Consider the following 27,476-nt stretch of genomic DNA (forward strand, 5'->3'; position numbering starts at 1 on the left):
TCTCTATGGGGTCCTGGATCTCGCCATCTCCTCTCCTCTGAGGGGGCTGGAAGGAAAGGGCAAGGATTGTTGTGAGGCCTCCCAGCTCTCCAGCAGGCTGAGGACACAGAAGCAGCTGGAACAGATGGCCTTTCGTGTCTCTTCAAGGCATGGAGTCGATGCCTTCCTAGAGAAGGCATGACGTCCAAATGGGTCTGCAGCCTGGGAGTTCCAAAGGCTGCCTCCGTTCCCTTGGGTGCCCTGAGATGAAGAGGGCAAGAGAGATCATCTCCCTGAGAGAGACTCAGAGATGGTGGTTTAGGAAATTGTGCTTCCTTCTGAGTGAAAGCAGTGAGAATACATCCCATATGTGGCCTTGTGCCAGGACACCAAGGGACACAGCTCCAGGTGACAGGGGAGGAGCAGGCTTTGACCTGAGCTGAGAGTCAGGACTCAGTCCCCCTCCTCCAAAAGCTCCAGGAGGGACGCACACCCTCTCTAGAATCTCTGATCTTCTGATTAAACCTATTTTGCCCCTGAAGGTAAACCTGAAACTCTTTATTCTTTCATTTTCTTACATTTTTGTTTAAGAATAGTTTAAAATATTTGAGTGAAAAACAAAGGACTCCACCATCTTGTGTTCTCCTATTTTTATTGGAAATATACAGAATTTCAGCTACATTGTGGGCATAGTGGGCTTTGATGAGCTTTCCTGTTACAACACTGTTTTTGTGGCAAATGCATTGTGAATCCTAAGTAACAGTCCCACAAATGGCCTATTAGAGCATAAACCATTACCAGGTGGGGCATGATCATGTTTCCCAAACTATTTATTTCTAGAAGCAATCTGCATTTCAGTAAGATGTAAAGAATCCCAAACTTTCCTAAAGCATCTTTCATTATAATATGAAGCATAATTTATCTAACCTGAAAAAAAAAAAAAACCAGAAAAGAAGTCGACCACTTTTTCCTAAGCATTTCTTTCCCATGGTTCGATGTAATCCAATCCCAGATGTGCAAAGATTTCTTCTTCACTTCCTGCTTTGAGAAACATCCTCTGAAAGCATAACAAGACATGTGTGCATTCAGATATTTTTGTTAAGCGTCTCGATGCTGACACAGTGAAAATATAACTTGTAGAACTGTTTTGTCAAAACAAATCACTGCCAAAACACATTACCCTGCTTCTGAGGATAGAAATTCATCTTACCTGACTTCCGTACTTTTTGTATTTTCCCACCCCCCAAAACTTAATAAATTAAGGTAAAAGGATGACAGCCTTACATATTCAACTAGAGGCATTTGGTATTCTTCCTACGGATCTGTAGTTCTTAACCACGTTGCTCATTAGAACTACCTGAAGGAGTTTTTTTAAAAAAATGTTGAAAACTGAGCTATACCCCAGTCCAATGAAGTCAGAAGCTCGGAGAGGTCTTGTCCTCCATCTGTTTAAGGGGGCTGGGAAATTCTCCTGTGCAGTCAGAATTACGTACTGCTGCCATTGGTAAGGAGGAACGATGATTATAGGATACTTGTGTATGCTGGGGCCTCCTCCTGGCCTTCCACCCCTGCCCCGCTCCCGCCAGGCTCCCACCGCATGATCTCTGTTAGAGCAAGCACCACTTCTCCTCCAGCCCTTCTTGTTATAGCACAGCGTTGGGCCTGTAGGAGGCACTCGCTTATGTTGAACTATTTGTTACGTGTCAATTTGTAAGTCTTCCTATATCGTGTTATGTGAAGCTGTCTCCACTCACATGCTAGACCACTGAGGCTTTCCTGCCAGCATCCACAGCCCTCTCTTATGACGGCAGCACCTTGATTTTTCTTTGGGAAACCACTCCTCCCTACTCTCAGTCTCTGAGGGTCAGGTGGGGCTAATCCCACCTCCAAGGAGGGGCACATGACCCAAGCCTGGCCAATAAGAGCCATGGAAAAGGGTTCAGGGATTGGCACATGGCCCAGGCCTGGCCAGTGAACATCAGCTAGGGCTCTTGCTGGAACTATTAGGAAGGAAGCTCTTTTCTGAAGGGGTAGCTAAGCTAGAAGGATGGAATTCATAGGAATACGCTGCCTGAGAGTGAAACCAACACTGAGGGAAATTTGCATGATCACCTTGATACAGCCACACCTGAAGTCCATATTATCCCAGATGCTACAGTATATAAGCCAAATTCTTTTCTTTTTTTTGCCATTTCCATTTTGTATTGGGTTTCTGACACTTGTGAGACAGCTCTAACTAAATACACCTCATTTAGACTATAAGCTCCTAAAGGGTAAAAGCCATTACTTCTAGTTATTTTGTGTCTTCTTCCTCCTCGGAGCTCTGTTTAGTGTCTTTGATCACCATAGGAAGAGTAGATCTTGGCACTTGTGGACTTAGTTGAATATTTAACTCTTCCTAATTCATACAGTAATCTATCATTTTGCTGAGGCAGCATTTGGACTACTGCAAGGCTAGCATACTAAGTGAGTCTCAGCTGGTGTGTGAGTCTAGCTGACTGCTCATCTACATCTCAGGGCAGCTCTGTTGCTCTCCTTCTTGCAGTGGACTCTCATTAATGACCTATATGATCACTCAAAATGCTGATTCTCACTGCATCTGAGGGGTACTTGAGTGATATTTGTGATTTGGGGGGATCCTTAGTTTTCTTTGGAGTTACTCATTGCAGTTACCACGGATATACCAAACTCAATTAATATTCACTGTTGGACTGGTTCTAGGGGCCCAACTAGCCCATCATCTTTGAGTCCAAAGCCTCTGAGGTGCATTCTGGGCCAGGTGGGGGCTATGCTCCCATCAGGATCTTTCCAGCTGCCCTCAACTGTGATCTGTGCGGACAGGGCACTCGGGGCAGAGGAAACTGAACCTGGACACTAAAATTAGTTCTGGAAAAGCACTCAGGGAGCCAGCCTTGGTGATGAGGATCAAAGAGGCCCATCTCAGGGAGACAGCTCCACCTTGGTCTTGTCATATAGAGCGTGGTTATCCAGCACCATCTTCCGGTCGTGTGTAGCATAGCGCCGGAGGTCTCTCTCAAACTGCTGGATAAGAAATAATTAAAATAAATTACTATCAGGACTTCCCTGGTGGAGCAGTGGTTAAGACTCTGCGCTCCCAATGCAGGGGGCCCGACTTCGATCCCTGGTCAGGGAACTAGATCCCACATGCATGCCACATCTAAGGACCCCACGTGCTGCAACTAGGGAGCCCGCCTGCCGCAACTAAGAACCAATGCAACCAAATACATAAATAAATTTTTTTAAATAAATAAATAAATTACTATCAAGTCTAGAATGTCTTCGGTATTATGTGTTTAGAGATATTTAAATCCCAATACAGGAAGTCCCCTATATACAAACGAGTTCCGTTCCGAGAGCACATTCGTAAGTCCAATTTGTTCGGTAAGTCCAGCAAAGTTAGCCTAGGTACGCAACTAACACCGTCGGCTATATAGTACTGTACTGTAATAGGCTTATAATACTTTTCACACAAATAATACAAAGAAAACAAACACGAAAAATAAAACATTTAAAATCTTACAGTACAGTACCTTGAAAAGTACAGTAGTACAGGACAACAGCTGGCATACAGGGGCTGGCATCGAGTGAACAGGCAAGAAGAGTTACTGACTGGAGGAGGGAGAGGAGGTGGGAGATGGTAGAGCTGAAGGATCGTCAGCAAGAGGAGACAGAGGGCAGGCTGCGATTTCACTCATGCCTGACGCTGATGGCTCAGGTTCTGGTTCCTTGCTGGAACCAGATGCACGTTTGCATCTTTGAAAGTTCACAGTTTGAAGGTTAGTATGTAGAGGACTTACTGTAATGAAATGTCTACCTCCACTAAACATTCTCCAAGCAATTTTCTCCCCCAGGGCAACAGTCTACGATGACAAAGCTCCAAGCTCACATGCACACACTAGACTGTAAGCTCTGTGAAAAAAGGAACCTGATTTGTTCTGTTCATAACCATATTTCCTCCTCAAATGACGCCTAGCACATAGAGGTACAGCAAATATTTGCTGAATGAATAAATGAGGATTGTGAGGATCGTGTCCAAAATAATACCTGGTCCAGAGTAAATGCTGGATAAATAATACTTGGTGTTGTTTTTTTATTTGGAATATCACTCATATAAAAGAGGATGAGGGGTTAGGAGACCCAGATTCCAGCCTGGATTTTGTTCCTGTCTGGCTGTGCATCTCTCTGCAAGTCACCCAGCCTCTCTGAATCTCGGTTCAGAGGGTGGAGGAAGTGCATGAGTAAGGTCCCCTCTGGCTGTAACATCCTCTCATACGAGATTCTGTAAAACTGATGGTCTGAGCCACCTGCCCCAGAGTAGCATCTCCTATGATCAGGGTGAGCTCGGAGGCTCCAGGGAGCAAAACCTGCAGCCTTAGATAGAGGACAGGGAAACCCTGGAAAAGGAGGACAATGAATGAAGTTGTCGTTGAGGTTAATTTTCCTAAGAAGCACAGATCTAGAAATGTTGTCCTTTCCATGTGGGATTAGGGAGCAAGGAGGGAATCATTGCGCCCTCTAGTGGCGAGTATGGGAAAGCTGGCAGGGACTGGGAACTGCCCTTCCTCACCTGGCTGTGTGAAGACAGACTTTCCAGCCAGAAGTTCTTTATAAGGGAGTGGAAGAGAAACTATGGCTGTGGAAGAATCAGGGTGAAGCAGATTCTGGGTGCAGTAGCTGCTGGCCTGTGAAAGTACAGGAGTGTTGCTTAGCACACGGCCTCCTACAGTCCTGGGCCACTTGCCTCCTGTCCCCCCAGCACTTAGAGCAAGGGCTCCTCACACTGGGCGTGGGGGGAGGCTGGAGAGGATGGGGTAACAGGTGCAGTGAGAAGCCCCCCTTGGCTCCCCAGTTCTGTGTGGTGAGAGATCTATGCCTGGACTCCTCTGCTAAATCCTCAGGAGCATTTTTCCATATTCTGTCAGGAATTATAATGATGTCTTCCATTTGAAGGGTAATCATATTGACTCAACCAATATTTATTGAGCACCTACTATGTGACAGGTGTGTTCTGGATGCTTGGACTATAACAGAGAACAAAACAATGATGTCTGCCTTGGTGAGGCTTGGATTCAACAGGGGACACAAATAAGACACAGTAACAGCATAAGTAAATTACATGATATGTTAAAAGGTCATGCTGTGTACAGTGCAGGCCTCATAAAGGAGGTAGGATCTGAGCAAGGACTCGCCCAAGGTGAAGGAGCTAGCCAAGTGGACTCTGGGAAGAGCACACCGTGCAGAGGGAACAGCTAGAACAGAGGCCTTAGGGAGGGGCGAGCCTGCCTGGTTAGGGAGAGAGCAGTGGGGAGGAGTTCAGAGAGATGAGGGTGTGGGGAGACCACGCAGGGTCTCGTGGCCACTGGAAGGCCTTTACTCTGCGTTGAATGCGGAGCCCCTGCCAGGTTTTGAGCAGGAGAGTGACCCGATCTGACTTATGTTATGACAGGATCACTCGGCTGTAGGGGGCAAGATACCAGTCAGAACAGCTGTGTTCATAATCCGGGCAATGATATCCTAGTTAATGTTTATGGAGAGCTTACCCTGTGCTGGGTGCTGGGCTGATTTCTTGCTTTATATTAATTTCTGATCTACTCTATTATCACTAGTATTTAACAGCTTCTAAAAGAGTCTAACAATACTTCTAAAAGAACAGTATTAAGTATACAATTAGCCTCAGAATTGTGTTAAGATGAAGGCACTGTCTAATTAATCCTCATTACAATCCCGTGAGGTTGGTACTGTTATTAGTCCCATTTTTCAGATGAAGAAAGGAGGCCCAGAGAACCTAAGTAATTTACCCAAGGCCACACAGCCAATGATGGAGCTAGGACTCAGACTCCTGAATCCCAAAGCTCAGGTTCTTTACCCTGGACAGTTCTGCCTTCTGCTTTACAAGCTCTTTAGTTTCTCTCAACAACCCTGTGAGATAGGCAGGGCAAGGATGGTGTCTTTTGTTTCAGATAAAGAAAACTGAACATCGAGCAGGGGCAGTGATACTACAGTCTGGCTGTATCACTGGTCACAACACACTTCAGAGGTTGGCCCGTGCGTGCTGCATACAGTTGTGCAAGTTGTGCACTGCAAAACTCTAGAGGGCGCCATTCACTGTGTAGTCTTTGTAAATACGCATGTTTCTTATGACAATTTTCTGGGAAATGGCAGTAAGGTATTTTAAGGAAGAGATGCTTTTTAAAGTTGGCGAAAGGGGGCCATTTGGGCTAGTAAAGAGGCTGGGGTAGCCTAGGCATCTAGCCACCATTGTCCATGTGTTTCCGGAGGAGAGAGTGTACCTCCTCTAGCACCTGACACAAACGTGGACAATACTCTTGAAGGAATCTCAGCCAATAAAGTCATGCTGACAAACGGCACATCTAGTTTGATGAAATATGATTCAGAGGAAAACAAAAGCTTCTTTTTTTTTTTTTTAAACTAATGAAGTCCATACCCAGTCCAGAAATTGCACTGTACTTGGATGGTTCTAGAAAAACCTCAGCTTAATGTGTCCCAGTGGATGCATCCTACTCAAGAAATCTTTAGGGCACAAGATCCAAAGGAAACTTTGTCAGCTTAGTAGATGAGACAACCTGGTAACTTAATGACCCCAAACTGGGGTGAGATTAATAGGTGAAGTGGCTTAAGAACATTTCCCAGGTGCTGAAATCTTTGGGTTAAAAGGTGAAATTAAATTTCTCACCTACAAAATTTTAGACCAGACCTAAACCTGGTCACCCACCAACATGTATCCACCTGGGGACAAAACACATCGCGTTCAGCGGTCACATAAGCGGGGGCGTAAAGATGGTAACACAAGTAGCTACCGTTTGCTGAGCCCTTACCACGTTTAAACACATGCATCTCATTTAACCGGATGGCAAACTTGGGAGGTGGGCGCCACTATTATCCACAATATAGATGGGGCAACTAGGACTTGAAGAGGTTATAATTTGTTTAAAGTCACCCAGCTAAAAAGTGGGAGAGCTTAGTGCTCTGTTAGTGCCCCGCAGAGCCAATAACAGTAATTTCTGAGGACTCTGAGAAAAGAGAATAAAATGTGCTGAAGAGATGCCCATGTTCAAAACAAAGTGAACAAAGAACAACCATCTCTGCCAACGAGTCCTGACTGGCATGACTCTGTATAACGCTGGGCTTCTTTTTGGAACTCTCCCCTTTCCCAACAGACTGTCCCCAGAGATGTATGTCTATCAAACAAAGCGCATTTATGATGTATTGTTTCATCAGCTTTCCTAATTTTAATGAATGAAAGATGCCAGCCAACGTTTTTGATTAGGGTAAGAAGCTCTAGTGCTGAGATCCTGTGCTGAAATGATTCCGGCTGAAAGCAAACACACCTGACATTTAACTCAAGGTTGAGGACAATTAATTTCTACGTCATTTATCATATAAAATCCTTTAACGACTCATGTCACTCAAAGCAACAGCCAACTACATGGGAAAACAGTGTGGGGTGTTAGCTGGGAGGGTGGAGCACAAGCTAATGGGACGAATCTTGGGCGCCATGTCTATGAATATCACATGATGGGAGCTGGGAGCTGCCACTCGGCGAGCACTGGCCCCGTGCCTGGCGTGGTGCTGGGGGCTTCGCCAGCTTCATCTCACTGGATCTCTGCAACCCAGGGAGGTAGAGGCATTTTTGCCCTGACTTTCCTGATGGGAAAACTAAGTCTCAGAGGACATGGGGAACTTGACGGAGATCACCTAGCTCGCAAGAGTCAGAGCAGGGGCTTGTGACCAGGTCTGGGATGAGCCACACTGTGCCCTTAGCCACCAGACTGCTTTCTCTGCTTCCATGGTTCTCATACTTCAGCTGCGTCACCTGCAGGGTTCTTTCAAACACAAATTGCTGGGCTCTTCCCCCAGAGTTTCTGATTCAGAAGGTCTGAGGTGGGGTGGAGAATTTACATGTCTACCCTGTTCCCAGGTAAGACTGATGCTGCTGGTCAGGGGATCTCATTTTTTTTTTTTCTTTTTGTGTGTGTGTTTTCAAAGCCTATGCAAGCCTTAACTTCTAGGTGGTATTGCTTCCTCTATATGCAGTCACCCAAGTCCTACTGATTATACCACCTAAATAAGACTTGAGAGTCTTTCTTCATCTGCCCTTCCCAGCCATTACTTTAATTTAGATCTTTCTCATCCTTATCTAGACTATTGTGTTAACCTCCTAGTCTAACTCAGTAGATGATTCAGATCATTTAAATAGTTTCCCTGTTACCTATAGGTTAAACTGTAAGATCCTCAACATTTATAATCCATCCCCACATTCTATTACCTGCCCACTTCCATATTGTATTACATTATAAATCCCTTGAGCGTGGGGACCAGTATCTTTGTATTCCTTATATTGTGAACATAATAACTGCTCAACCAATAGTTGTTGACTTAATGAAGTAGGCAGGCTCTTGGCTTGGCAGTTAACTATACTTCTCTAGAATTAAAATGAATTACTCTGTGTAGTAGGAATAAGAAGATTCTTTTATTTTCATATATTAATAATTCACACATTATTATTTTATGGTAGTAATGTCATACATTCCTCCAGTAATATTAATTTGAATTAATACGATTTTAAGCTATTACATGCAGCTGTTCTGAGTTCCTGTAGAATTGTCTTTTTTTTTTTTTTTTCCCAGAAGGGAATTAATAGAATTGCGACATAACAAGAGCAGAAACACTTGGCTTTGGACATCCATTGTGGTACAAAATAAAAAATTAGCAGTCATTGACTCCTTGTTAGAAACTTGACTCCTAGTCAAAGATTTATAAACTTTACCTTGTGTAAATAAGTCTGTAATCATAATCATTTATGATGCTCAGAATATACCAATGACTCATGAGCCACTCTAAGGGAATCGTGTAACTGGTATAAATCCGTACTTGGTTTTGTTTTAATTTGCAACTTTTCTTCTTAAAGTCTTTTTTAATCTAAAGTTTTGATGGGTACATTGAAACACGGTAAAAATTATTGACAGTTGTGACATTATTTTTAACAAAAATGTTTACATCATAAAAACAAGTTTCTTAGACTTATTAGAAGGGTAAGATTTCATGACAGATGAAATATTTAAGATATGCTTCATTTAATATATCAGTAAGTTTCACTAACTACATATTTTGTGTTAATTCATTTATTTTTTTAAATTGAGGTATAGTTCACATACAGTAAAATTTACTGTTTTGTAGTGTACAATTCAGTGGCTTTTAGTATATTTATGAAGTTGTCCAACTATCACCAATCTGTAATTACAGAACATTTTTATCACCCCAAAAGAAATCCATGCTTGTTAGCAGTCACTTCCTTTTCTTCTCCACCTTACCCCTGGCAACCACTAATTTACTTTCTGTCTCTATGGGTTTACCAATTCTGGAGATTTCATATGGATTTATACAATATGTGGCCTTCTGTGTCTTGGCTTCTTTCTTTTTTGTGTGTGTCATATTTTTTTTAATGTTCATTTATTTATTTATTTTCTTATTAGTCATCCATTTTATACACATCAGTGTATACATGTCAATCCCAATCTCCCAGTTCAGAGGGGATCTCATTTTGAGAATAACTGTTCTAAATGCATCTGTCTCAGGTGACCATGTGCAGGTGGAATGCCCTGGTTTAGAGATTTCTGGCCACTTCCCTCTCTCCTGTCCACCCCCTCCCCCTTCCTTGTCCGTCTCCCCCCCATCCCCACCCCCACTGCCATTGTCTCTCCCCTGGGCCCAGGTAGACCCAGTCTACCTCTTCTGGAAAGCTAAGACCATCCCACGGATACAGGTATCGCTTACCCGGGAGCCAGTCCAGCCCAGCAGGGCAAAGGCATATTGCTCGTAGGGGCACATGACCAGGTCCACACGGATGGCCTTCCAGGTCTTTCCTTCCTGTTGGGTGGACTTGTCACTGTCCACTCTCTGATGGTGCAATTTTAAAATCAGAAAGCATTTTTGAAAATGATCTAAAGCATCCACTTGTCTGCTTGGCCCCTTGAACTTTTCAAATGTCGACTCCACAAGGTCACAGTATAAAAGTAATCCCTGAAAATAAGCAGAAAGACATCAGGAAGAGTCCCTGATGCAGAGGGTCAGAGATTTCATATTGGGCTCTTAATGAACGCTCTTAAAGAAAGCTTTGCAGATTTAAGCAAAACGTGGGTGCGTTTTGTCCTTGCCTTGTGAGCCCACCTGGCGACACTAGCAGAGGGAGCCATGGAGTGGGTGTGTTACACTCCCTCTGCAGCAGAGGAACTTAGCGATTAGAGGGGCCAAGCCAAGGCCACTTCATGGCAAAGCTGCCAGAGAATCTACGCCCGCAAGGTCTGACGGCTGACCAGCGTTCACAAACGTGCCGCATTCCCTTAAGTACAAACCAACTGTGAACAAAAAGCCGTGCCGTTTCTATGCGGTTGTTGAGTTTTAGTGTCCCTGCATAAAATACTGATGACTAGGTCTACTTGGCCCCAAAGTTTGTGGCTCAGGCTCAGCCGCGTTGGGGCCTGATGACTCACTCTTTCTAGGGAGCACTTTGAGACTGTTGCTCTGCCTGCCTTGGAGACTCAGACAAAATTGGTGGCACGTCACCGAACGTCGCCTAGTCAGAAAGTTACGCCCAGCAAGCTGCCATCCTCCAATTTATCTGCTCCGTGGGACTTCCTCACGGCACAGGGCAGATGTGGGGTAGGGAAAGGCAGAGCTATGCAACTAACTGCTGAATCTGAGTATCAACTAGAAGAGCAAATAACCTGAAAATAATCTAGTCATAGCTATTAGGGTGTATGTTCTGTTCTCGGATTCTTTAGGTCAGACATTCTCAAATATTATCATCAGACGCATTTGGAAGGTTTGTTAAAGCACGGTTTGGGAGGTCCTGTCCCCGGAGTGATTCGTGCGGGGGCGGGGCGGGGGGGAGGGGGAGATGAATGTGCATTTCTAATAAGTTCCCAGGTGGTGCTGATGCTTCTGATCTAGGGACCACAGTTGGAGCATCACTCGTTCCATTTGCTATTGTTATTAGAAGCGCTTGGCATTTCCTGCGCAATCCACCCCCACCCCCAAGAGACATTGTTTCAATTCAACTCAACACTTTGAGAAGGGGATGCTTTTCCTTTTGCTGATCTCAGAAGAGGGAACACTTGGCCCTTCAGTGCCTCTCCCAGAAAAGGCATGAGGAAGAACCGGCGCCGTCTGAAGCTGGGGTGGGGAGTGGGGGGTTGTGGGGCAGCGCTGATGTCAGGAAGAGCCTCTGGTGCAGGAGGCAGGTGTTGCCCTAGGCAAATCTAACAACCACCTCCGGGAAGACACAATTCTGCTTTTTAATGAAACTTACTAAGATTAGTCAATATCACAACCTTTCCTGTCAATTTCAATTATGTAAATCTGAAAAGCGAGCTATTAAAATATCAAAACAGTCTTACTTTGAAGCCAAGTTTGTAACTTCCCTCCCCCCTTTAAAAAAATTCACAAAGCTGGCTTCCTAAAAGTTGTAAACTGTGTTTGCACTATTGCCACGTGGTGGTGACACTTTGGCTGGTCATAGACACACGGGCCACCCACCAGGCAGGAACCCAAACTACACCCAGCCAGCCCTCCCCTCTTTGGGGTGAATTGCTGGTGGCCAGTGGAGTCTTCTGGATGGCACTCTCCCCCCAAGATCAGTATTTCCAAGCTCTTTTCCTCCCCTTCTCCCACGGAGAGGTCTTCTACAAGGCCCACATGTAGATTCATCTGATAGGCAACTGAAAACCATACCCATTGGCTGTTCATTCGTTCTGCAGGTGTTTTAAAACATCCTATGTGTATATGCGTGTGTTGTGTAAGCATGTGCTCGAGTGTGCCTGCATGAGATATAATCATTTTAATCTGGAAAGTGCAGATTTTGGTAAGAAAGGCAGGGGTGGGGAGTGAGGTAGAGGTGGAAGTTAACCATGATTCACAACAGAGGTGCTGGGGGCAGGCGTGGGGCTGCAGGGGTGTGGACAGAGTGGGTGCCCGATTGTCAGCAAGGGAGGGGGAACAGCTGCTCGCGTTCTCCCCTGGGTCCCCTCACCCCGCACGGTGCCTGGCTCTCCGGCAGAGCTCAGTATACAGTCGTGCAGGAGAGATCATGACTACAGCCACTGTTTAATAGGCATTTATCAAGCCCTGCACTAATTCTCTCAGTTAATCCTGCCATTAACAAATGAGAGAGGCTTGCTATCCCTGTTTCACAGATGAGGAAAGAGAAGCTAGGAGAGAGTCTCAGCTCCTACAGCCAGTACATGGCAGGGTTGTGCTTTTAAAATCCTAAATCTAAAACCCGCGTGCTTAACCTCTGCCTCCACCAGTGTCTGCCCATCTCTTTGCTTGGGGACCAGCAGTACGGCTGCCTGGCGGCCGAAGACAGACCAACGAAAATGAGGCTTCTTGTCCCCATCTCCCAACCCCATCCCATGTCGTGCTGGAACAGTCTCAGAGCGTGGGGAGGGTGGTGACTGTCTACCAAGGTCAAATAGGTCCACCCTTGCCAGAGCCCCTGATGGGGGTGCAGGCAGCCCTGTCTCCACCCAGGCCGTGGCTGGCAGAGCCCCTCAGGGTGCTGTCTGTCCATGAGAATCTTTCAGCTTTCCTGCTCGAGTGGAGAAGTAGGGCCAGCCTAGGCTCGGCTGACTCTTTCTCGTCCAGCATTCCCCTGGCTCAGCCTATGATGCTCACGCTCAGAGCTCCTGGCTGTCTGGATCCCCGCTCCTGAGAGAGGGGCCTCGTGGGTGAATTTGGATCTGGTTCCAAAGTTGGGTCTTCAATTCTGGTACTCCTGGCACCAGAGTCGTGTGTTTCTTCGACTAACTGTATCTGAGGTCTTTCTCCTGTGTGTCAGGGAGATCTGTCCACACCCAGAAGATGCTAAATCACTCAGGAGAAATGAGGCTGTGCTGGAAGACACCAGCCCCTGCCTCCTCAAGCCGTCCAGGCCTACGGGTTCCTAGGGAAGGGCCCTCTGGTCTCCTCAGCGCTCTCACTGGGGTTGGGCAGGAGTCAGGGCCCTGCAGGTGGCTCTGGCCACAGGGTCATCCTTAGTTCCCTCCACTGGGCAATATGCGGCCCGGGGCAAATCCGATCTCAGTGGGTGGGGGCTCCAGAGCCATGACCTCTGCTGGGCCCAGCTTACCCTCATTAGCTCACTTCTTCCCATCTCAGCACAAAGTCAAGGTGGTTATTGACCAGCATAGAGTTCAAGGCAACCCCAACACCTCTTGGGCTGATTTTATCCTAGTCTTAGCCCCACCCCTAAGCTTGCTCTACCCTGGTTCACACCTCCCAGGTCTTCTCAGCACACGCTGTTCATTTTGTTTAGGGCTCTGATGCCTCCGCACATCCAGCACAGAGACAAGCCGCCCTCGGCCCCTTTGGTAACAGGACGAGTGTGTATACACAAGCTCACAACCCGGACTCTAGGACCCAAAGCAGGTACGTCTCGCTGCATGTCACTGGCACTGTGTAAGCTGTTGCCAACAACTGAGAATCAGTTAGATGATCGTTACACATTTCCAAGGTCAATAGTGTGCCGAATCCAACGGCATTAACATAATTCTTGAGTGCCCAAACATCTACTTATGATCTTTCTTCTTACCTTTCTTTCCCATAAGTTTATCACTTTCGGCAAAAGTTGTTGCTCTTCATCCTCTGTTGATCCTGGGCTGGTAATTAAAAAATCTACATCATGCCCAGTCTTCTTACGCCTGATTTTAAAAATTGTATAAAATTGAAATGAATTAGATTTTTAGCTCTCAATTTAAAAAAGCCACCTGGGTTTCTATGCCCCATGCTTAAGGTTTGCAACACAAAATGCTCATGATGTATCTTTTAAACAAAAGATCCTTGGTTACACAACTCTCTTCCTTGCAAAATAAATTTATGACACAGAAAAATTAAAAAATCATATACGGTACGTATATGATTATGTACATGTGGGTAAAAATGGCAAAGATTATTTCTTCTCCACACCCACACGTGCACACACTCCCACATACCAGAGACAAGCTGGACAACAAGCAAACCAAGAATTATATTCACGTAACATGAGATAGGGTTCTTGCAATTACGACATAGACTAAGGGCATTTTCTTGGATTTGATCTTGTCTTCCCACTTTCTCCGTCACCTCCACAGCCAACAGCCACCATGTAAGAGGACCACGGGGAGAGATGGAGAAGGGTGTGGGAGGGAAGGAGTCTCTTTCTGAAACGGGGCTTCAATATCCAAAAATTGCACACATCTCTGTGAAGAGTTTATTTATTCACTCATTGACACAACCAATATTTCTCAAGTGCCTACTGTGTGCCAGGCACCACGCACTGGCTCTCACTGAGCACTAAGCTCCCGAACCTTAGTGGGGAAACACGCATACAAACAATTACTTGACAGCTGTCCAGGGAGAACTGAGGAGGTGTACCTCGCCCAGCATGGGGAGGAGGGAGTCAAGGAAGGCTTTCTGGAGGAGGTGGCATCTGAATTGAAGCTTAAAGGATGAGGAGAAGTGAGCCAGCTGATGAGTTGAGGGAAACAAGCCCAAGCAGAAAGGTGGGACGGAGCAAAGTCACAGAGGCGAGAAAGAGCTCCGTGTGTGCTGAGAGTGACCAGCCACCTGGGGTTGCTGGAGTGAAGCATGAGGTGCAGGAGATGAGGCTGCAGAGAGAAGTTGGCGCCAGACCCCGGAAGGCCTTTTGTGCCAAAACTCCTGAGCACGGGGAGCCACTGAAGGTGTTAGAGCAGGGGAGGTAAAAGCAGCCGTCATCATTATTTACCTCCGGAATCCTCCCGTCATGGTGACGAAGGCATCAGGCATAAATGCCCAGACGGCCTCTTTAACCAGCACACCGACTGCCTCTGCTTCGGCCCTGGTCACACAGCTGACAAGGTCTTCATAATAGAGGAATCCTGAGAGGCCATTGGACAGGTCAATGGAGAAAGGGACATATCTCGTGTGAAATGACCAGCCCTCAGTGAGAGGGGATCCGTCCCCACATAGAGCTAACGTGGCCACAGGCATCAATGCCAAACTGTTCCCCAGAGACCGAGTGATCTGCGTTCTCTTGGTTGTGAATTTTTCATGTTAACAATGGCTCTTTGCTTTCTGACTGAGAGACTTACAATTTCCTGACTAAGGAAGAGGCAATATTCCATATCCTAGAACCAAGCTGTTCAAATCTGACTTCCTATTGAAGAACCAGCCCTCCTGATCAATAAGCTGTGCCCTATTATTTTAAAAAGATAATGCATAAAGATTAGGGGTGGGAAGATTTGGGGTTGCACGGTTATAGATGAATTACAGAATTGAAGTCAAGAATAGGAAGGCGGGGGGCTTCCCTGGTGGCGCAGTGGTTAAGAATCTACCTGCCAATGCAGGGACACGGGTTTGAGCCCTGGTCCGGGAAGATCCCACATGCTGCGGAGCAACTAAGCCCGAGCGCCACAACTACTGAGCCTGCGCTCTAGAACCCGCGAGCCACAACTACTGAGCTCGCGTGCCACAACTACTGAAGCCCGCGTGCCTAGAGCCCGTGCTCCGCAACAAGAGAAGCCACCGCAATGAGAAGCCCGCGCACCGCAATGAAGAGTAGCCCCCCGCTCGCCACAACCAGAGAAAAGCCTGTGCGCAGCAACGAAGACCCAACGCAGCCAAAAATAAATAATACAGTTAGTGTGGGGGCACTAACTATAATGAAAAGATTGATAATTTGGATTTCATTGAATATAAGAACGTATATTCATCAAAGGACATTATCAAGCAATGAAGAAACACGCTACCAACTGGGAGAAGATATTTGCATATTATGTATCTGACACAGTGCTGGTGGGGTGTCTGCTAGAGCTAAATCAATAGCTATTCAGCCTCTGACCCAGCAATTTCACTCCTAGGTGTATGCACAAGAGAAATGAGGACATATATCCCCAGGTACAAGAATGTTCATAGCCAAAACCTGGAAATAATTCTAATGTCCATCAACAGGAAATGGGTAAATAAATTATGATACCAATGGAAGAAAAATTGCTAAGAGGGTAGATCTCATGTTGTGTTTGTACCATATTTTAAAAAATCAATTTAATAAAATTAAACAAATCATGTATAAATGTGAAAAAAAATGAACAACAATGCTCCATTTGGCTCTTTTTTGATACAAAAATTTCATCATGGCTGATATTCACAGTACAACTCATTTGGTAACCATAAAACTCCTGTGATTACTCAGGATGTACCTAAACCAAAAGTCATGATTAACAGCAATTTCTTTAAGGACATATGCAGGTATCAGGAATGAACATGGAGATAGTTTAATAATTTGTTGACACCCATGAAAGCAACTTAATTGGCTTTCCTTTTGGGTATGGTAGGGAGGTGAACTTATTACCCTGCACAGTGTTACATGTGTGCTGTTATATTTCAGAAACCAATGTGGCATGTGAATCCTCAAGCCTCAGGGAATTAAAACCAAGTATGATTATAAGTAAAACTGAATCAGGGTTTCACCCCTGGATCGTACTTTCAACGTGTTCAGTTAGCTCACCCTTGGCAAAATGCTAAACTATTCCCATTGACAAGTCCATTCATTGTAGCGCTGCTACAAGGGACACATAAAGCCTGGGTTTTTCAGCTATAAGTATGATAGGAAGGCATTCCTCTAGTTCTACATAAAACAAAAGCATTAGATAGTCGGATGGCCATCACTGATGGATTGAGAGAATAATAGCTGCTTCATTCATCTGTCTGGAAGAGCCCAAATAGGAAGAGAAAAATCCAGTTTACAAAGCTGGGGAATTGGGAGCTACTTGGATCCCAAGAGCATTCGGTGTCAGTTGATAAAGGTTTTCATCTAAGGGAAATACGGCATTGCCTCCCGTTTTCTCTCTATGTGTTGACAGCCCTTACTATCATTCTTATGTATATACTTATATACATACACTTATATACATATACTTATATACATATACTTATGTATATTTTAATACTTATGTATATATTTCTATGGCGACTCTAGAGCTGGTGTACATCACGCTTATTAAGTGTGCACTTTCAGAAGCCCAGAATATGAATGTGGGTCTTTTTTTTCCTTAGGCTCTTTTAGTTCCTATGTGGCATCTTATAAACCTTATTAGCAATTTTTTGGAGGCTAGCAACTTAATGAAGTTGGGGAATTCTATGGTAGTGTTGATGTGAACCACCAAGAATTGATTTCTTCCTCTCCTCTTGCTTGTTTCTTTTCATCACTTAAACAGAAGATAGCTGTTTTCTCTTTTCTTTTCTTTCTGGTCTCCTCTTGTAGAAGATTCCCTTACTTTCATATGATTAAAAATGTTGACAACATCCTCATTCTTTCTTTCTGGCCTCCTCTTGTAGAAGATTCCCTTACTTTCATATGATTAAAAATGTTGATGACGTCCTCATTCTTTGTAACTCAGAAGCCATAGTGCTCAGAACTGGGGTTGTGACTTCCTTTCAAATCCCAGTTATATTGTATTTCTATTGCATATTAAAAATAAACATTTAAATCATACAATTTTTGACCCTGTTTTTTTGACATTCCTTGATTGAAAAAAATATACCAGGACCCTTCATAAATAGAAGTGATCAAGCCATCTTCAACCTCTGTGAGGCCCTGCCAGGCTTTCAGATGCCTGTCTCTACACTCTTCTGGGTTAAGGAGTCCTGGTTGGGTAGATAAACCCCTGTCTAGATTTCCACTATTTCCCTTCTATGTCCTGGTTCTTACAGTTTCTAAAGCAGATCTGTATTTGTACCAAGCAACAGCTCTAGTTCGTTCAAATATTCTTTACTCCCCAACCCTCCAGGTCAACTTTCTGTCTTGGATTCCTCACCCATACCTCTTACACAGCCAGGACCCAAATATCTGAAAGGGTCAGTTCAGTAAGAACTAGATCAATGGTGCAAACAGGTTTGACAGCAGGATAAAGGAATGACAACAGCCCTCATGCAGGGTATATTTGCTCTGTGCCAGGCTAAGTGCTTTGCCTGCAAGATCTGATCTGTTCCCCACTTACGTACTGATGTTACCTCCCTTTTATAGATAAGGTAACGAAGGCTCAAAGATTTTAACTAACTTTCTCAAGATGACACGACTGGAGAGTGCCAGAGCCAGGATTTGGATCCAGGTCTCTCTGATTCCAAAAGCTTGGGCTTTTAGCCATAGCATGAAAAGAGGCCAAACAAGAGACCAGCTCACCAAGACTGGAGTTGACGTATGAAGTACAGCAGACAGGTCCCTACCACAGCCTGACCAGCCCACGGCAACAACATGAGATTTTTTTTAGGAGAGACAATTCACCTGCTTTCTGCATTCTTGTGAATTTCAAGGTTTTGTCCGACCTTATTTTACTCAGAGATCTGAACCCCATCCTGAACCATTTCTCAGATGTCTTCAATCCCACTCCAAATACAGAAGTAAAGAGCTGAAACAAAGGGAAAGGCATGCCTTTAGTTTCTAAAACAATCATTATGTCAATGAAATGATACTTTTCAAGGTCAAGCGATTAAGAAAAGGTGTAAACAAGCTCTGACCTAGTTCCTCCTGAATATGACAAGCAGGTGGGCAATGGTAATTTTTCAGAGGCATTTCTATTTCAGGAGGGTCCCTTCCTGACATATGTTATTACTAAATGAAGCAGAAGGGAGGAGCCCGCCTCTGGCACTGCCGAGGGCTTCCAGATATCCAATAAGGATTGCCTGCACTGTCAATGCGTGACCACAGGGATCTGTACCCAACCCTTGGCCAAGAGTGTCTTACACACACTCATGCATATTCACCCTCACAATTTAAAGACGGATGCACGTGTAGGTTGCGTGAATTCTCCACCATCACACAACTGGTAAGTGTCAGAGCCCAGACTCAACCCAGTCTGTCCGCCCTCTGAGCCTGGCCTTCTGCCCTCGACCACAGGTTAGCCTGAGCATCACTTCTGAACCCAAGGGATTGGTAGGTGGAAGTCTCTGGACCCTGCAACTCCAAGGTAGGGAACATTGGGAGGTAACAAACCCTGCTTCAAAGTAGACAAGGATTCAGTGAGGAGCAGGTTTCTTAAAGAACAGGTTTGTTCTTTAAGAGTAGGTTTGTGGGCTTCCCTGGTGGCACAGTGGTTGAAAATCTGCCTGCCAATGCAGGGGACGCGGGTTCAAGCCCTGGTCTGGGAAGATCCCACATGCCGCGGAGCAGCTAAGCCTGTGAGCCACAACTACTGAGCCTGTGCGTCTGGAGCCTGTGCTCCGCAACAAGAGAGGCCGCGGTAGTGAAGAGCCCTACGCACTGCGATGAAGAGTGGCCCCTGCTCGCCGCAACTAGAGAAAGCCCTCGCATAGAAACAAAGACCCAACACAGCCAAAAATAAATAAATAAAAGATTACTATTAAAAAAAAAAAAAAAAAGAGTAGGTTTGTTTTGTCTCACAGTCTTAGGGTACCCAGGAGTGACAGACTCTTGGGAGGTAAGGTCATTTGTATCTCACCATAGCATGGCAATAAGCTCGAGCACCCATAGTTATTTAGGCATCTCCTTCCTAGACCACTGCTATGGACTGAATTGTGCCCCCTCCTCCCAAATTCATATGTCTTAACCTCCAGTGTGATGGTATCTGGAGATGGGGCTTTTGGGAGGTAATTAGGTTTAGATGAGGTCATGAGGTGGGTCCTCACGATAGGATTAGTGCCTTTATAAGAAGAGACACCAGAGAGTTTGCTCTCTCTCTGTGTCATGCAAGGACACATTGAGAAGGAGGCCGTCTGCAAACCAGGAAGAGAGTCCTAACCAGAGCCCAACCATGCTGGCACCCCAACCTCAGATTTCCAGGCTCTAACTGAGAAAATAAATATTTGTTGTTTAAGTCACTCGGTCTGCGACATTTTGTTATGGTACCCCAAGCTGACTAATACAACCACTTAGAATAAGTAATAGGATTAACTGAAAAACCATTTTTGATAAATACATATAAAAATCACGTACTTTGAAGGACTGATATCGTTCATCGTTTAACACAGCTTTAACTTCAGAACTTTCTCCATCTTCAATAATTTCCTGCACGAACAGTTGAAAAATATATTACATTAGTGATGTTAACTGCAGTCTAAGATTTTCAAATCCCCAGATCTAGTAGCTTAATTTTTCATGAAATACACCTGCTGTATACAGGATATTTCCTTAGCTGATCTGGAGAAAACAAGACATTTCCTGCTTGAAAAATCTCAGGTTACTATATTTCCAAGGACCCCTTTACAATCCTCAAGGAGGAAGGTACAGAATGATTAGGGTCCAAATCTACAGAACACCAAACCAAAAGATTCACTGACAAAGGTGTGTCTAAATATTTGAGATAGTTTTCTTTTCAATTAATATAAACTAGCTGAAACAAGAGGACTTTTCATCTGAGCCGGTTAATTTTGGACCCACTGAAAAGCTAATCCGGGTTCAAGCCCTTATGATATCCAGCTCAGAGCCACCCAACATCCTCTAAATAGAGCTGGGATTATTTCCCCTGAATAATTTACCTCGAGCTTGACTATATCGAAACTTACTCTTGGATGACCAATTTGCCTTGCCAGGGAATCCTTAAACATCATTAAATAAATAACTACCAAAATAAATAAATAAATAAATAACTACCCATCCCTGGCTCTCTTCCTAGAATATACAGGTAGAGATGCAGAATCAGCTCCACTGCCCATCACACCCACCACCATTCTGGAGGGCAATGTCCCCTGAGTGGAAGTGAGGTTCTTCACACAGCCTGTGTTTGAAGTCATAGCATCCTCTCCCGTTGAGCTTTTAGGTCACTAGAGTCTTTCACTGTGATTAATGATACGGGAGAGTTATTTTCCCACTAGCTGACCCCACGTAGCTCCAGGAGAGAAAATATTGGAGTAGGAATTAAACAAATATATATGTGTATCTATCTATCTATGTAATATATATGTTATAAAATATATATATCTATATAATCTATATTAGAGAAAAAGGAAAATAAGTCATGAATACCACATCTATATAGTTAACAGGAAAATCCATTAACTGCAACTCTCTCTCTCCCTCCCTCCCTACCTACCTATCAGGAGTTGGGATGAATCACCTTTCACCCTTACCTCCATGACACACTTCACTCTGTCCCCCAGGCAGGGAATTCCTTCTGTGTCCCTCATACTGATGATTGTGAATGGCAGAGATTTAAGTACAGAAGCTGCTCTAGTAAATTCCACACAAAAGACTTCATTTTCTTTAAACTCATAATTTTCAGCCAATACCTCAAAGGCATCCTGAAGAATAAAACCAGATGAGCAAAACACAGTCTGTTTCTCGGCCCCTAGCCCCCGAGCCAGCAGCCACTTGCAAACACCTCTTGCTCTCTGTTAAGTATTAGAACACCTCGTGACTATTTCCTCAAAGATCAGGATTGGGTGTCCTGTACTTTTACACCCCTCCCTTGGTGGATGAGCGGAATGGAGTTGAAAAGACAGGCCACAGAGTGCTTTGTAAGGAAACTTTGAGCTCTCTGCCATTAGATATTCAGGAGTGATATAACTATAAAATGATACTGTGCTCATTGCATCTTCCTAGTTGTTACTTGGCACGATCCTTTCCTCTTTGCTGACTGTCCCCGCAGCCTGTGGCCAGGATTCTGTCTTGATCACTGGGAAGCCCCATCTCTTATTTCATGCGTGAAATATAGTCAGCACTTAGCACAGGCTTGTTGAATGAATGGGTATAATCATAAGTGGCGCAAACCCACAGGCAGGGTTATTTAAGGTAGGGGGTTATTTAAGGTAGGGCACGTTTGCATTTCTGGCAGAGGAGGAAGCAGCTGCAGCTGTGCGGCCTGATGCTCAGTGTGCCCAGTAGCTGCAATTTCCTGGTGCTCCTTGCACACGTGGGGCTAGAAGACTAGAAAGGAGAAGTTTTGTATTTGATATACTAATGCATGTTTTATCTGTCTGACTACTGACTCTAGGCTGGAGGACAAGCAGTTATAGGCTTGTTCGGGTCATTTGAAACATAATTATTGAATTTCAGGGCTGAATTTAGAGATGATCTATAGCTAATTCCTTTTTGAGCAGATGAGGAAACTGAGGCTCAGAGAGAGGAATTGACTTGCCCCAGCTAGTTAATATCAGAGAGGCTGAATCCAGGTCTGCTGACTCTCAATCCTCTGGCTTCCCAGCAAAGCTATTTATGCACAATTGCTATTTCTATGTAATTTGCTCTTACTATGTAATGGACTAATTACAGTACATATTTGTTTTTTCAGAATATTTGCCTTTGATAACTGCTGCGTCCATTAATGACAACTTCTGATAAGTAGTAACCTACTGTCTCTAAAGGATGTGCGAATATATTTGTCTATTTCCATGGCAAAAGGAGACCCATTCTTGACAGAAAGAGGAACCAGAGATCAGGTTAGAGGAGTGGGTAAGGGTGTGAAAAACATTCCTAGATTTTCAGGAATATTCATAACTTAATTTGGAGATTCATGGAAAGAAGCAGAAAGCCCTGCGTTTGCTCTAGGTGTTGTTGTAAATCTCCATTACCGTGAATGTGTGGTTCCGGTTGTTTAAAGTGGTTCTTCTCTGACACGCGTACTGAGAGATCTTTTTTACAGCAAGTGGTGGAGTCTTCTGGAAGCCCGGGTTGGGAGTAGCTGAATAGTCTGTTCTCACCTAAACAAATGCATAAGCATCCATTTTAAATAACAATTAATAGTGGTAATAATAATAGATGTGTGTGAAGAAAAAGGCAGTTTGATGGTAATTGTCTCTGGAAAGAGAATAAAATTATAGGAGGCTCAAATTTTATGTTATATGCATCTCTAATATTTGAATTTGCTACAATTAACATGTATTATTTTTGCAATCTGAAAACATAACATGAAAAAATACTACCAATTAAATACCATTTTTCTTTTCTGTGAACTTATGTAGTTATGGTCCGTTGGTGATGGGTGTGGAATTAAGAGCTTAACTTTGTTTTTTTCTTTATGAATGATCACAGTAAGAAAAAAAATAAGAACCTTCTACTTTTCTGACTGCCAGACATCAAGACTTCAATATTTTGAAATATTTGTGTATAGACTTGTTTGTAAAAATAGCTACCATTTAGTAAGTGCATATATAAATCAGGCTCTGTCTTAAGCACTTTACATGTGTGTTATTCTAATCCTCATAACCATCTTACAAGATAGGCAGGCACTATTATTCTCATAATGTAGTGGAAGAAACTGAAGCTCAGAAAAGCTAAGTGACTTGTCCAAGTTCACACAGGGAATAAGCAGAGAACCTGGGGTTTAACTCAGGTCTGTTGGTTCTACAGCCCATGTTCTTAATCATCAAGCAAAAGGCAATGAAAATCACATTCGTGACACTTACAACAAGCTGGTGTTTTCCTGTAATCTCCACCGGTTTTCCTGCTCCCATACTTTCTATCAGCCAGGAGACGTCGAGGAGTTCTAGCTGTGAGCTGGCTCTTACGTTCTGTACCTGAAGCCAGTCAAGAACCTCTGAACCAGAGTTGTTTTCTGCCACAATGTGGGTGACAGAATCACTGCAGAATGCAAGACAAAGTTACCAGCTGAAGGGACTTTTGAAATGAGAAGCTCTCCTCTTTCCCTGAGGCGTTTCAGAGCATTCCATCTGATGGAGAAAGATGCACAGTAGACCTGACCACAGGCACAGAGAAACTAGACCTCCATGCAAGGGAATTCTACTTAAATTAGTGTAACAACAGTGGTCTACGTTACATACCAGATGCAAGAAAAATTAAGAAAACATTAGTAAGATTGTGGTGTCAATGGAAAACCAAGGTCCAGAGAGGATGGAGGATAAAACCGTTCTTAAATTAGCACCTTGCACTCTGCTTGTGGCTTTGATGTGCCACTTTGTTTTTATTTGTAGAGGGCTTTAACCCAGTGCCTTTCAAACTTATTTGTGACCCACAGTTAGAAACACATTTTATATCATCACCCAAAATATAGATGTAGATGTCGATATGCTTATAACATCCCACTAAACTGATCTCACAACCCATTAATAGGAGGTGACCAGCCTTTGAGAAATATTGTTTTACGTGGTTTTTTTTTTTTTGCGGTACGTGGGCCTCTCACTGTTGTGGCCTCTCCCGTTGCGGAGCACAGGCTCCGGACGTGCAGGCTCAGCGGCCATGGCTCACGGGCCCAGCCACTCCGCAGCATGTGGGATCTTCCCGGACCGGGGCACGAACCCGCGTCCCCTGCATCGGCAGGCGGACTCTCAACCACTGCACCACCAGGGAAGTCCCTGTTTTACATGTTTTTCAAAGTACAACCCTGTGACGTAAGACCCTGTATCTTTTCCCTAGTAAGTACTGAGCACTTACAATGTTTCAGCACTGTCCAAGTACTTTACATACATTATCTGATTTAATACTCACATAGCTCCTCAAGTAAATGTCATACTAGTCACACTTCAAAAATGAGGAAACTGAAGAACAGAGAGGTTAAGAACATCCTGAAGGTCACACAGCTGGTAAATGATATTTATCCTTTTTGACTGTCTTTTCTGGGTCAAGTATGTTATTTCTAGTTTTTAAGAAGTCTCCACAGTCAGCATTATATCATTGGAACTAATAATTTTTAAGGCTCCTTCAGTTCAAGTAGTCTATGAATCTGGGAAATAACAAGGGCAAATAGTGTACTTAGGTATCTAAGAGAAAAAAATCAATTTTCTCTTGTTTTTCCCACTTCTCTTGCTTGACTTCTTCTTTCTCCTTCTCCTTTTCTTGACTGACTCTTGGATTCATTGGGTATTTTTTGGTTCACTGTTATATGCACAGCCCTAGGTTTCTTGTGGTGGTGATGGGTACCGAAGAAGAAAAGAGAAGTCTCTGGGCATCAGTATCTTATATTAACAGTATGTTATGATAAGACACAAGACATGGACAGGATCTGCAGATGGTACACAGAGAGGGAAAAGAATTTGATGTGGGCTGGGAGAGGTGGATGGCTTTGTGGAAAAGCAGGATTTGTGCCCTGTCTGGGTGGATGGGAGGGATAAGGTACATGGTAGGCAGAACTTTTGGTCGTCCTGGAAGAAAAGGTTCAGAGGCAAGGAAGGAGAATGGCCTGTACTGGAGTGAAGAATTCATGTTGGGAAGTAGTTGTAGATGTGGCTGAGTACCACATTACAGAGGGTCTTGGAAGCCTGGCTGAAGAAGCTGGATCTTGTTTTCTGGGATTATGGAGCCACTGAAGGCTTTTGTGAGCAGGACATGGATAGTGTTGTCGTGTTATTTTAAAAGACTAATCTGTTACACACAATGATTTGGAAGGGGGAGTCATGGGTTGGGGAAAGGTGGGGAGCTACTTAGGAAGATGAATCACTGGACCAGATATAAGATGACTTTTACCCCACTCTGGTTCCTATAGCTCTAGAAAGGAAGGCAAAGAAGACATATGATGGACAGCTGGCATCGCCTATAAAAGATGGTGTGGAGAATAGACTCAAATATGAGTCCAGCATATCTATCACACTCAAGTATTATCACTTTTGGTAGAAACAGGGATTTAGGAAGTTGCATCTCTTTGGGGGAAGGGGTGGGGGAGTGGAATTGAAGTTTATTTCAGGCATGCTGCATTGGAAGGATGGCTGGAGATCCAAATGAAAATAGCTGGCTGACAGTTGGGATCTGAGGCTGGCGCTGGGAGAGAGGTGAGGGCTGGAGATCAGAGCTGAGACCATCTGGATGGCAGGATGTGCAGCAGGCCCAGGCAGAAATAAGTCAGGGTAAAACAACCTTTTACAGGGGATGAGGGAAGACGGCTAGCTGCTTCCCTATTCCAGATCCATATAATTCCAAAGATTATTTATGGTAAACTTCTTGAAAGATTGTTTATGTCAAGACTTGAACAACAAAAGAATTAACAAGGCTACATAGTAATTATTATTCCTTCTATATTTCTGCCCTTTGAAGGGAAATTTTACTATTACATTATTTATTATAATATTTATTCTTATTATTATAAATAGGGTTTTGTCTGAACCTCAGAGGGAGCAGGGTGTGCTGAGGAGGCGCTCTGGGGCTCAGTGTCCAAATTTAGACCCCTCACCATCCACTCTTGTACCACCATCCCCCAGTGGGGATATGTGAGCTCACCCTATTGGATGAGGACCACGTTCATCTCTTACTGAATTCATATAAGCGTATTTGTGAATATAGGCTATACATCATATGAAGGAAGACTCTGATTTAGACTTCCAACCCCTGCTCATTAAGCAACTAGCAAACAAAACAAAACAACAACGGCAGCAATAAAGCACATACAAAAACAAAAAATCAAACATTCACATTGTGCTATTCAGAGTTCAGTACTGTTTGTCACTCATTCCCACAAAGTAAGAGCTTGAAAGTCAGCATTAGGAACTTTGACATCATCACAGTACAGTCATATCTCAGAGATATTGCAGGTTCGGTTCCAGACCACCACAATAAAGCATTTGTTCACTTTCTGTTCTGAGCCCTTAGCAGATAGTATTACCAAGAAGGGTCATCCCCTCTAGTATGTTCTGCTGCCAGTGTCTTACTGCTGTGTTGCGGCAGCCCTTTGCTGATACAGTGGTTTTCTCTCTGCCCTGAAGACTCCAGTATTGAAAAGACTAATAATATTTGAATATTACCATGTACCAGAACGATGGTAGGCACATTTCATACACTACCTTATTTAATTGTCAATAACACTATGAGGTAGGTATGATTATCCCCATCTAAAAATAAGAAAAGAGAGCTTTTGAGAGACATTAAAAATTCACCCAGCTAATAATTGGTGGAGCTGAAATTTGATCTGAGGTCTGTTTTAATCTAAAATCTGTGTACTGGGGGACTTCCCTGGTGGTCCAATGGTTAAGACTCCATGCTTCCACTGCATGGGGTGCTGGTTCGATCCTTGGTAGGGGAACTAGGATCTTGTGTGGCACAGCCAAAAAAATAAAATAGAATAAAACCTGTGTGCTAGACCACACTGAGCTGTCCCTCTGTGACTTTGTGCTTAATTCCATGGCTCTGGCGAGAGCTATTCCTTTTCTCAAAAGGAATACCATCAGGATGAGTATCACCACCACCACCACCACCATCATGATCACGATGAAGATTCTCTCCGAAGTGCAGAAATAGAGGTGGACTGACACTTCCTACATAACACTGTTAGACACTCTCTCCCTGCTGCTGCCACATAGGATTCATGTTTCGATGTTTTATGTCCAGTATAATATGGGCTACAATAAGGACTGTCCCAGAAAGTCTGAAAGAACAGTTGCTATGGCTACACACCAGGATGGAGTAGTCACAGAGGGGCTGTCAGGCTCCCTGAGCTCTGGGTTTTGCCTAAACTTCGGAGGGAGATAGATGTGCTCAGGAGGAACCCCCGGGGCTCCTCTTCCAAATTCAGGTCCCTCACCATCCACACTTACCACCCCCGGTT

General features: G+C 44.1%; 1 protein-coding gene across 1 annotated transcript in view; it reads right to left on the minus strand.

Moving 5' to 3' along the window:
* Window positions 1-949: 949 nt before the first annotated feature.
* Window positions 950-27,476, minus strand: part of DNTT (DNA nucleotidylexotransferase) — a 34,785-nt gene continuing 8,258 nt past the window's right edge. Inside the window, exons 2-11 of the mRNA XM_060033628.1 lie at window positions 23,395-23,569; window positions 22,561-22,689; window positions 21,121-21,291; window positions 19,988-20,059; window positions 18,320-18,443; window positions 14,783-14,915; window positions 13,610-13,718; window positions 9,796-10,041; window positions 2,938-3,021; window positions 950-1,036 (exon numbers count right to left, since the gene is read on the minus strand). Coding sequence (XP_059889611.1) covers window positions 950-1,036; window positions 2,938-3,021; window positions 9,796-10,041; window positions 13,610-13,718; window positions 14,783-14,915; window positions 18,320-18,443; window positions 19,988-20,059; window positions 21,121-21,291; window positions 22,561-22,689; window positions 23,395-23,569 — 1,330 coding nt within the window. The remainder of the gene's footprint in view (window positions 1,037-2,937; window positions 3,022-9,795; window positions 10,042-13,609; window positions 13,719-14,782; window positions 14,916-18,319; window positions 18,444-19,987; window positions 20,060-21,120; window positions 21,292-22,560; window positions 22,690-23,394; window positions 23,570-27,476) is intronic.

This window comes from Delphinus delphis, chromosome 16, assembly GCF_949987515.2.
Source record: "Delphinus delphis chromosome 16, mDelDel1.2, whole genome shotgun sequence".
Classification (NCBI taxonomy): Eukaryota; Metazoa; Chordata; class Mammalia; order Artiodactyla; family Delphinidae; genus Delphinus; species Delphinus delphis.